The sequence below is a fragment of the Thermobia domestica genome, chromosome 5, assembly GCF_964235325.1.
Source record: "Thermobia domestica chromosome 5, izTheDome1.hap1.1, whole genome shotgun sequence".
Lineage (NCBI taxonomy): Eukaryota > Metazoa > Arthropoda > Insecta > Zygentoma > Lepismatidae > Thermobia > Thermobia domestica.
The window spans coordinates 36494661-36507336 of NC_137458.1; the positions used below are offsets into that span (position 1 = coordinate 36494661).

General features: G+C 34.3%; 1 protein-coding gene across 14 annotated transcripts in view; it reads right to left on the minus strand.

Annotated features, from left to right (window-relative positions):
- The window catches only part of Ufd4 (ubiquitin fusion-degradation 4-like), a 222950-nt gene that overhangs the window by 47294 nt on the left and 162980 nt on the right, over nt 1-12676 (minus strand). For all 14 annotated transcript variants that reach the window (XM_081758514.1, XM_081758516.1, XM_081758521.1 and 11 more), the window contains 7 exons: nt 10902-11077; nt 9288-9455; nt 8118-8240; nt 6985-7221; nt 5302-5433; nt 2257-2531; nt 12-264 (listed from right to left, as the gene is read on the minus strand). In XM_081758514.1, the coding sequence (XP_081614640.1) occupies nt 12-264; nt 2257-2531; nt 5302-5433; nt 6985-7221; nt 8118-8240; nt 9288-9455; nt 10902-11077 (1364 nt within the window). The remainder of the gene's footprint in view (nt 1-11; nt 265-2256; nt 2532-5301; nt 5434-6984; nt 7222-8117; nt 8241-9287; nt 9456-10901; nt 11078-12676) is intronic.

Below are 12676 nucleotides of genomic sequence, written 5' to 3' on the forward strand. Positions count from 1 at the left end.
AAACTTCTCACCTGAAACAGCCAATTTCGCAAGGCAGATCTTCCGTACCCTCTGGCATGCCGTAGAGTATAGCAGTTGGGTAGAATCCAGAGTCCAAGATCTATGGCAAACCACGCACGTTTGTCGTCATTTGTGTGACAATTCAAGGCCGATGCGTCACGACTTAAAATATCTTCTAGTCGGCCATACGGAAGATTTCTTCCTTCTGAAGATGTCACTACAACTAATCCATACTGACCGGGGTTTACCCATTCTGGTGATGTTCTGAAATAAACGAAATTAATTACAGATCATGAAATAGATTTGACAATTTCAAATCTTAAGTTTCATACATTTCTTCTTTCTAACCTACGGGAGAAAACAATAGAAAGAATGCTTAGAATATCTACTGATAGTTGGAATGCTGGAAATTATTATGTAATACTGAAGAAAAAAAAAACTTGAGGTCCTTCAAGATGGCAATTCCATCATTTTGCTGTAGGTGGTGATAGGTCAAACTGGCCTACCACTGAAAATCTTGTCCCTAATGAGGTTTGAAAACTGGCACTTAAACTCGAAGTTATGCTTCAACATGCAAGAAGAAGCAGAACTTTGCGACCACAAATAGACACCTGAGAAAAATACTCAAACCGTAGGCTGAAAATGTTATATTTCAACTTCTTTTTTATGCACTTAGTAAACTTTTTTTTTTTTTTTTATGTAATTAGTATTAATTTAAGATTTGTGAAGCGTAAAGCTAGTAGCACGTCTAAATGTGTAAGCATAAACACTCTTTGATATTTGTAATTAATTGGTCTTCTATCTATATGTTTTCTGTATCAAATGCAATACGAATATGAAAGACGTCTGAACATATGTAATACGGCCATTTTTAGGACACCTGATATATATTTGATATTTGGAGGTAACAAGAAAAAGTTTTTTGTGATTCGCGAGTAGAGAAAAACGAAGTTTTTCGTGTAAAGTATCACACTGTATGGAGCAGGAAGAAAAAGAGAGGAGAGTAAAAAATGGAAGGATTTGAGCTACGGACAGTACACTACAACAATGGAACTAAACGGAAAACCCGGACTGGCAGAGATGTTCTAACAATAACCAACAGAGTAACCAGGCACAAGGTTAAACTGTGTTCAAGTTTCTACCAGTTCAACGTACAGATTCTTCTGTATTTTTACATTGTTAGGACATTACTGTCTTATTAGAAATATGATAAAAGGAAAGGCAGAACACAAAAGGAAAAAGGAAATTATAATTGATTGATAATATTAAAAATAATTATATCTTCAAGACACGTAATTAACCCACTACTGATGGCACAACATTTATGATACTTAATTTTTGAGAAACAAAACTAATACACTCTGGTAGAAAGGAAAAGGTTCACGCACTACAAGTTTGAATTTCGTCCGGTAGGTGTCAACCGCTGGAGGACTTCCGCTGCCCTCTAACAGTGAGATGTGTAACTTCTACTACCTTCGAAAAAAAATTCAAAAATTCGTTTCCGTTAAAGTGTTAACGTATGAAGTAACAGACCAATTTAAGTCACCGCTATCGTTAAGATGTTGACGGATTGGCTCCGTTAACGAACTCTACTGAGATAATTGCACTGGCTATTTATTTAAAAAAAGAATTCAAAAATTCGATTTCGTTCAAGAGTTATCGCGTGCATTAAAGGATAAATGTAAATCGCCGTTACTCATTAAGAAGTTAACGGATTGACTCCGTTAAAGAACTCGGCTGAAATAATAGCTCTAGCTATTTATTGCAAAAAATAAAAATAAAATAAGTAAATAAATAAATAAATAAATAAAAAATAAATCCCTTTCGTTCAGGAGTTATCGTGTGCACTAACGGACAAATTTAAATCGCCGTTACCCGTTAAGATAACAGATTGATTTCGTTAACGAACTCGGCGAAGATAACTGCTTTAGCTATCAATTGCAAGAATCTACTTTCGTTCAAGAATTATCGTGTGGAGTAACGAACGGATTTAAGTCACTGTTACACATTAGGATGTTAACAGATTGAGATAATCTCTTTACCTATCTATTAATTACATAAATAAATAAATAAATAAATAAATAAACTTCCGTTCGAGATATTGAGAGTTTAAAAGGACGTACTCACATTGCAATGTTGTAAGTGCACTACCTGATCCTAAGAACCGGAAAGCATACAAAGTGCATTTTATCCTTTTCATTTAAAAATAATTCCACTGAAAAAAAATAACATACAACAGATTCACTACATACTTACTTTCCATTTGTACCGATCCAATATATAATGCCATTCTCATCGAAGTCATGTTGATGTCTGAAGGTGATTTTCTGACCCTCTTTCAATTTCTTAACAAACGCAAACGTTGATCTCTCGTAGTCATACCATTGCTTGGCTACCATCTTCAATAAATATCTTTCCAACTGAACAACCGTGCTCAGTGGCTCCATTTTCAGATTTCTTCCTGTTCTGTCTATAAGTGAACTTTCACCCGGTGCTTTCTCTAGTCGAAACCTTAACCTTCTGGTAAGGATCTAAAAAGAAAGAAAGTGAAGAATTACTTGCATAATACGTACTCACCATTAGAAAGTTAATTTTAATTTGTACTCATAGGCTAATGCAGTATTTGCATTGTTTGGTATCGTTCGTTTATAATTAAGGAAATGAAAATTGAAAATATTTACACATCCATGGAATAAGAGACTTCCCAATAATTTGAACTAAATTACGCGGCACTCACTGTCAGCTAACTCCAACTCAGTAGATATAAAGTTAGTCCAGTAGACTACCAAGTATCCAGCCTAGTTTTCTTTTATCGTAATTAAATGAGGAAGGCAAGGCGTTGCATTGGCAACACTGCCAAGGTATAGAAAGCGGGCGTCTGCTACGACTCGTTTACATGTCGTAAAATACAAGTTGTGACAGGAAAAGAGCAGCATTCTGCTCCTTGTTCATTGTTTCGTCAGTGTGTAATGGACGTCAATACAGTACGCTTGCCGCTGTTCCTAATTATAACTGTACAGTACGTACAGTATTGGTAAATTATTCTTGGGGTATTTTTAATGAACTCCGACCTATTCGCTTTTTTGTTATCCGGCCTGGCCTTCCGCCACATTAGCATACTCGGGACTCTACTGCACCTACTTTGTGTTTGTCCTTTTCTCTCAATAACTATTACATCCTAATGTAGTCGAAACTACCAGGACTTTTTCTCATTTCATGGAATTTGAAAGATTCTCTTTCCCTTCATTTGTGTTTGATAGGAATGATGATGTGGAATATAAAATATATCGTGATCCACTGTAGAATTCCTTACATACTATTTAGATCAACAGCTTATATCCTTGATGTACCCACAGACATGATTAAAGCTGTATTTACCCTCACTTTTACTAAGTTTTAAGGGCACTAACGGATTTTTAAACAAGATGATTAGCAAATAGTTGAAATATCGAGTGTGCAAGTTAACTAGACTGAAACACATTTTATTTTTAATGTTAATTTAAATTGTCTATTTTTCGCATACTCTCAAAGAAGAATAATCACGTTGTTGCTAGCTTTGGTGCTACGTACAATTTAGCTATAAACAAACTCTGTCCAAAGCAAGCACTTATTGAAATGAAATCTTTCAGTCTAACGTCTCACATTATGCCCTTTAGGCTAAGGGAGACGATGACTAAATGAATGATGGAAGAATTGGTGGAATGAGACAGTGACAGGAAACGGGAAACCCTAAGAAAACCCATGGACACGATGTTGTTCATCACAAACTTCCTTAGCTGGAGATCGAACCAGTAACCCCACGCACCAGAGGTAAGCGTTCTATTACTGAGCCACCGTGTCCCCGCAAACACTTATGAACTGTGTTACAACTATATCACTGCTTTCATCAGATACATTCATTGATGAAGACAATGTAATTACAGAAACTCTAACACTGATTACTAATAGTAACTGTTTGCTTTGGTCAAATTTTATTTTTATCTAAGAATAATCAATTTTATGAACAAATACACATTTTGAGTACCAGATTTCGTAAATTACTATTCGCGTTATAGTATTCGTATTTTGAAATTGCTGTTTCTAATAATAATAATAATAATAATAATAATATGCAGGAAGCACTTCAAACTTGAACGACCAACTGAAAAAAAAAAACAAACAAACAAACATGCAAAATGAAGATAAATAAGAAGAAAACCAGAGTGATAAAGTGCACAAGAGCAGAAAAGGAAGGGATAAACGTATTGCTAGAGGTAATCAAAGACGTTACGACGTTCCCCAATTTAGGAAGTCTAATATCCTCGGACGGAAGAAGTGAAAAAGACGTAAGTTCCAGAATGGCACAGGCTAAACAAGCATTCAGTAGGAAAAGAGGACTACTAACATCAAGAAATGTGTCGTTGGACGTTCGTAAACGATTTATTAAGACACTGGTATGGAGCGTGGCACTGTATGGATCAGAGACGTGGACACTGAAAAAAAAACTCGAAATATCCAAGCTGGAAGCATTTGAAATGTGGTGTTGGCGCAGAATGACGCGCATATCATGGACCGAAAGGAAAAGGAATTAATACATACTAAAGGAAGCTAATGAAGGACGACAGATCATGAAGATAATAGGAAAAAGAAGAAACAGCATGCTTGGCCATCCTATTCGGCACTCCAATTGGATCACCGTGTTGATAGAGGGAAAGGCAGAAGAAAAACCAAGAGGAAGACAAAGTATAGAATATCTAGATGCGGTTACGAAGAAGAGACCTTATCCAATTATTAAACAGCTCTCCCAAGGGAGAGAAAAGTTTTAAAATTTCTATGTTGCCCACCAACCTATGGTTGAGATGAACAACAATAATCTAATCTAATCTAATCTAATATAATATAATATATAATATAATATAATATAATATATAATATAATATAATATAATATATAATATAATATAATATAATATAAAAATAATATAAAAGTTGTAGTTTAGGTCAAAATTTTATTTTTAAAAAAAGGGAATTTTCTGTAATTTTCTTTTTTAAGTTGTCTTTCATATACAAGAACAGGATCACAATCCATCTGCTCCCATAATGATGAATGTACGAATATAAAATACATTCGTGGCATGGAAGTCTTGGTGATCAAATATATCCGAAATATATACTTCTGCTGTGGGCTGCATCAAAAAAACTATGAATTTTCGTAATAGCGGAATCTTCCTTCATTCGATTATTATCAACTAAATATATTCATACCAACGTAATTCCAACGACTATTCCGTCATTAAGAGCTATTCCGTGTTACCAAACTCACCTGCAGGCCGTATCCCGAGCCAGGCGTATCATACAGATATACTGGAAGCTTTTCGATTGATTCTAACACAGCAACTAACTTATGAACAAGAATCACAGCTGAGTTTGTGTTATTGTTTTCCATTTCTCTATCCTGGAACAAAATAGTAAAATGTTACTTAGTCAATCTTTATATTCAACTTTCTTAAAGCTAAAACAATATACTGTAAAACATTACTTAACTTGAACATGTTCTATTCTTAGTTAATTCATACCTATCAGTTTCTTAGTACAAGTTAATCCCGATTTTTAGTAATTTTTAACGCAGATTTTAAAACTATTTCCGTTTTAATTTTAATACCAATGTGCAATTAAAAAAAAAAAAAGTTATTCTAAGGCCGCATAAAATAAAGTATAATTGTATAATATGTAACCAAGAAATATAGATACATCTTAAGCTTCGTGTTATATTCCAATTTACTCGTTGTATCAAAAGATCCAACATATTATTTCAATCAAAAATAATTTTCTTGTACGCCTTATATCTGGAGAACTGCATACAGTGTAGCCAAACCCAAACTATCACGTAACTCAGTATGATGTGCTTATTCCGTAGAAAATACGAAAACTTGATTTAGAGGCATTTCAAAAATTTTGTGGACCATGATCCAAAAACTAATTATTGGCCATGATCGCAATCTTTTGATGCTTTTTTTTTTTTTTTTTGATCATTCCTAAAATTCTTGTGGATATATACAAGTAGATGTACATAATCTAAGGGAGCTAAAATTAACTATACACAGTGATTGCTGAGGAAATGAGTGTTTTAACGAATTCTTCATTTATACTTTACTCCCACAAGACATATGGACTGCTGACATTTACAGAAAGGCTTACATCATTTATACAAATTTTTACATAACCGTGAAGACTAAACCCGTTGAAGTACACTTAGTTTTTTGTTCAACCATCATGATGGCATTAATACACTCCTAAATCCTCAGAACATAACGTACCTTCTACACGGCTATTATCTAATTATATAACAATTGCCACCAAAGGCTATCGTAACACCACAGAATTACATATTATTTATTCATATATCAACATAATGTCAGCATAATTAAATTTTATGTTGACTCATATGTACTTGAATACCAAATGACTAATCTTTGGCTAGCTGGGTGCTCTGCCCCCAGACCCCCGCGACTGCTCGGCTTACGGCCTCGCGTCTCTTGTGTATCAGCCTTTGCATCAAGAGTGAATTTCGTGCATTTGCTCTTAACATTTTCTGAATTTGGTCTAGCTAGGGACTTTGTCCCCTGACCCTCGCGTTTACTTGGCCTGCGACCTCGCACCTCTTAAACCCACAATTTTCCCACAGAGACCACAGTTTAAGACTGTTTCATGATCTTTCACGTATCTTTATTGTGAAAGAGTACAAAACTCTCGTTATTTTCCTAGATGAGCCTTTAATCAGTGCATCTGTAGGTAAAAAGTAACGAAATAATATGTTTTCTGAGTCCAAACAAAAATACGGACATTTTGTAACCTTTTCACAAGTACAATACGGACACGGACGCCAGTCCTAAAAATACAAACTGTCCGTACAAAATATGGACATCTAACAACCCTACATACAGGTAAGCAGAATGAAATAATCAAGAATGCAAATATTAATATCAAAAAATTGACACACACTTACCTTGAAACAATTTTTGAACAACTTTACTCTCTGTTTCTGTAATTTGGTAGTCTTTTTATTTCGTACACCATCATTCCACCCTGTACTTGATAACATTGTAAGCAAAGCTTGCACTAAACCACTGCTATGTAGTTCATACGCAGATACTACGCCTTCTTCTTGAAGTAACTGAATCAATTCCTGGAGAGCTGACTTCAGAATATCACGCCATGTATTTACATCATGGTTGTTCATTTGCTAAAAAGAAATTTAAGAAATATCTACATAAGAAAATACACACACACACACACACACACAAAAAAAAAAAAAAAAAAAGCAAACATACATTAGAAGCTTCTAATATTGGATGTAGACCTTAGTTGTACTCAACATGATAGATCAATTTGATACATGGACGTTTATTAAAGGCTTCAAGTACACTTTAAGTAAGCTTTTGTAAGATCCTATGTGTAAATATTTGAACTCTGGCTCTCAAGATAAATAAATAATTTGAGAAACAATTATTCTACATTTAAAACTGAAGTATAAATGCAGCTCAATTTCGGGTAATTTCTTACGAATTAACTTCATCGTTTACTTATTTAAGGGTTCACTATTAACCTTATGTTCAATTCATTTTTTTTTCAGTTTTGATTGCTGGTAAAAGTTAAGGACTTTCGAATCCTTCAACACCATACGTGGATTTTCGATGACATTTTTTAATGCAATTATTAAAAAGTTAAGGAAAACTCTCACAGACGCAATCAACAAAATAGGTATTGCACTTATCTTTTTAATGATCTAATTCACTAATTAATTTGTTCGAACACATGTCCTGCAATTAGTAATTGATCATAAAATTGAAGGTATTCACGTCTATCCTGTAATATCACGTAACTTTAAATATATAAGAATTTCCAAGTGAAAATTTTTGCTTAGAACATAATTAAATTAGAAAAAAAAAAAAACTGACTTTCCGTAACAGGATACCTGAAATATCTTATGTTTCTTAGGTTGCAGCCTAGTTTTGGAGACAATATTTTGTTTAAATGTAACCCAGCGCATTCTACAGCAAAAAAATAATAGGTAAATTTTACTAGAACCCGAGTAACTCTTTAACATATACAATTTACTGTATTTATGAAAATAATTACCTGTTTCTGACATGCCCGTTCAATTTGTGCCACTATGTTGCCAAGTTTTGCTACAACACCGCGTGGTTGAGCTTGTGCTACTTTGAAGTATTTCTCATAAATTTCTTGTGCTTGAACTTTGACCTAGAAAAAAGAAAGAAACAAACTGTAAGTACATAACTCTTTTGATATACATCTATCTTTAAAATTTTTGCCAACGAAAGTATTAGTATCTTTCATTCTTGTAAGTTGAGAGGAAGACTAACATAATAGAAACTTTTAATCACGCACTGGATAATTTTCGAAGAGAAGTTTTGGTAAACTCGGCACTAAATACTGATAACATTAGATAGTCTTTAATCCGGCATTCTACGGTTCGGCACCAATCGAACCGATCACATTTTTTTTTTTTTCTCCGGGTATATTCCAACATTTGTTGACCTTGCCCGCCAGGTTGCGCTACTGTATTGTCCGCAATTTTAGTTCGATCAGTATTCGAACATGACTGTCAGCTTTCATTTCAGTACAACGCTTTCTGTTTTCAAACGGGTTACATATCACATTTCCACATGTTTTAATAGTTTGCATTTTTATTTAGAGTGAGTTTTCTTTGGTATTCCCATTAAAACTATATTTGTGTTTGATAATTCGACAAAACTGCTAATACGGCAAGGCTGTGGTCCCGAATGTACCGGATTAAAAAAGTGATTATTGTAACGAGTATCTCGATCAGAACTTAAGTCACGTCAACGTTGAGTTCAATAAAATTTCCAACCATACGTTCTGATGATTATCAGGTGTGTCACTCAATTTTGGTTAATGAACTTCCCAATTTACAAGCAAATTGATCTTTTTCTTTTTCAGTTCTTAAAAAAACACTAACTTATGATGTAGTGCTCAGAAACTGTGCACTGTATATCGTTCATTTTCTTGAAACAATCTACAGCGAAAGTAACATTTTGCGGACTTGTTCATACAAAACTTTCTGATTTTGGTCCAAAGATTCTAAGCCTACAATGATGACCAACTGTCCTTATAGATACTCCACTTTCAAACTGATAGCTTGTATTTACATAATGCACTTGAAACGGTGAAAGATCTGTATAGAATTATTAGTTTTAAAAAATACACAAAAAGCCTAAACATTTAAAATAAAGTTTACTGTTTGAAAGTAACGGATTTTCTTCTTACCTTTTGCTTCATGGCTTCAATTTTGGATCTCAGTCTTTTTCCTCGTTTACCAGTCCACCCTCCAGAGAATTCAGGGCCTAAGGTTGTTTCAGCAGTGAACGAATGTTTTGTACCTCGATTTGATTCGAAAATAAAACCTGGTAAGTCTTCCCGCAGAATTGTAGCTTGCTAAATGAAAAATAAAATAAATACCGTTGAGAATTATATTTCAAACGTAAAAACATCCTTACATCACAAATGGAAATTGAACAAGAAGGATAAACATTTACGATGTCATTTCTTAGCCCACAATATTATACTTACATCAGTTTTTAATGGATGCACGGTTTCTATTTTCTGATTTACTTTTTATTAATCATATGCAAATAGATAAAATATTTCCGAACATCATTCTAAACGAAATAAACAAAAACTAATTATGCAACTAGAAAACAACATGTGCTCTAATACTATGATGCACGAATCAATTGTTCGAATACCTATTATGTTCTAAAACACGTGAACAAAGCTTCGATGTGTGTACAACATCTAAAATATTGACTGCCTTAGTCATAACAACTTGTACTACTTAGTTAATATTTTTTTCATAAGTATTAATGTTATTGAACTTAGTCAATCTACTGGTAGTGTATTTACTCAAATTCAGAATTTTTAAAACCAATGCCGCAGATAGGGTGTAACCCTCTAATGGCTAGGGTTAGATAACGTTTTGAAACGTCACGAAGCAACATGAGCATGATGAAAACTATGAATAAAGAAATATCGCTAATCTAATCCCTTACTCCAGAGAGAGAGAGATAAAATATAACATTGGTACAGTCGCCAGCAACAGAACGTTGACCCCCATACAATTCTTCCGTTAGTAGATTCAAAGCACATCGAATTATTTAGTAATCTCCTTTGAAGTAGAGAAAATGTGTTTGCCGAAGCCGTGCTTTAACTGTTTCTTTCGTTCCAAGGTTAAAAGAACTTCTGACTCAAGAACACGGATAAGCTATTGACTCCTGCTGACAACTACCTGTTGCTATAACTAAAGAGAGATTATGAATCCTACAATACGAACAAAAGATATATATTTACTTTTGGATACTTCTACTATGCGCCCACTATCTCTTACTAAAAATAAACATATGGTAAACAATTTATTGGAAAAAAACATTTCTACTTTTTGTTGATTTTAATTTAAGTCCTGTCACTACTTTATAAAACAACTTATGTAATGCGTAACTAAATTATCATGAAACCATGTACCAACTGACGCAGAAGCAGAACAACACGCAGCCACAGTTGTCATTTTGAAGGTTCAAATCTTTAGAATTGAGCATGAATCTTTCGCTCAGTATTTGCATGACTCTGACCTCTTTGGATTTACAATTTAAGCAACTGTCCTCTTTGGACTTATAATTTAAGCAACTCAGTCGTTTTGCTTTGACGGAAGGGGTAAATTAGTACATCACCAATTTATCTATTTTTAAGTTCCCCTTTTGTCTACTATTTCTTAAATATAGAAAAGAAACTAACGCGATTCATATTTATTTTACGTAACTTAACTACAGATAATAGATACTAGATAATATCTAAGCATGAATACTATTCTTGTTGTTTTTCTGTTACCTGTTGTCCATCAGAATTATGAATATGAAGCTCCCCATCTTTTCGACTAGCAAGTGACCAATTTCCAACAACAAGTCTAATAGGGCCTGGTCGAGATAGTACTGGTTGACTTGGTGACCCAGGTTTCACTTGTGACCGTGCTCGTTGAAGTTTCTCGAGAAATTCTCCTCGGTTTTCTACAGTGTGAAAGAAAGTGACACATTCAGTACATGTATTTCCTGACAAATTTTTAAAATATACAATCTAACAATACAAAATAGATGTGACAAGATGAAAAATTTTAATTACTTTTGTTTCTTTCTGAACGATGTGTTTTGGTATTTGTAATTTAAATCGACACTAAAGCATGATGCAATACCAGCCGTAACTATTGAATCCCTATATTACATCCATATCACTAATCTCTCTCAACACAAAGGTAACTTAAAATATGGAGCGAATAGTTTTTCTCAGTACTTTTCTTTTTTCTTGTGTGGTTTTGTTTGGCATGGAGTTCTCAGTACCTAATTTCTTATATTCATTAAACCCCGTCCCTTCCTTTCACTTTAGCATCTGAGGAACACACAGCAATAGATACTGCGAAATACATACAATTTCAACATTTGAATGAAAACATGTATTAGTAAACAGCTGTTCTGCAGACTTAAGAATACTGCGTAGGTGTCTAAATGTACAGCACGTGGATGAGGTTTTGATTCCTTGAAAATAATGTGTATTGTTACATATATTTTGAGCAATGGCACGAGAAAATTCAAGTGAAAGTGATATATGTAAACAAATGGTGGAAATAACTTCTTTGCTTTAATAGTTAATTCTTAACCTCTTCGTTCCCCAGGTCCACATATGTGGACCTGAGTTCTGAAGCGTTATGCTCCTACATATTGATAATTCTTGGGTATTTGTGCGCGAAACTCGCATTACTGGGTTCTCTAGTAGAAAAATTTGTCACATGGTGGTACATTTGTTGATTATTTTTCCACGTATTTTGATTTGTTTGTATGAATGCTGAGTCAAGATGGCTTCGGTGTAGCGGAAGGCAAATAGCCAAACATTTTTTCTATTATTTTCAATATTTTGAAGACAATACTTCTTTAGAGATCTGCCTAATACTTCTAGAAGTAGTAGCAATTTTATATTTTTTGATCTGCGTAATAGCATTTCGGCTACACATGTATTTAGTGTAGGTCACTAAACGTGGACCTCGGGTGTAAAATACAAATTCTTACTAAAGTATCACCTGTTTCGTGATATAAAATAAAAATGCTAATAAAAGGTACTAAGTTATACAAAAACATTAAAAGCATATACGAGATAAATATTTAATCATCGCATATATGTACAGATGTTTTCCATTTGGGTGGTGATCTTGGGGGTTGGGCATAGGGGGATACTGGCCCCGAATGTTAATAGGTACGCGTAACATTTAATTATTTAAATCTTCGAAACTTATGTCTTTGGTGCCCGCATTATTGAATGTTTATACTACTGCTGAAGTCAAGTTGCGTATCCAAAGTTGTAGGATTAGGGAGTTGAGTTGATTTTGAGTTTAACGTCCCGTTCAGCAGCGAGGCTATATGAGACGTGGACCTACTGATTAACGTGGAATCCGAACCACATGAGCTCCCGCCGGGAATCAAACCCGGGCCTCCCACGCCAAAGGCACGTACGCTAACCGCTTAGCCATAGAGGAGCTCTGAAGGATTAGGGAGATGGGGGGGAGCAAGAACAGAGGTATTTTCCTAATTTTGAAGACAGAAAAAAAAGCACGCCAGGTA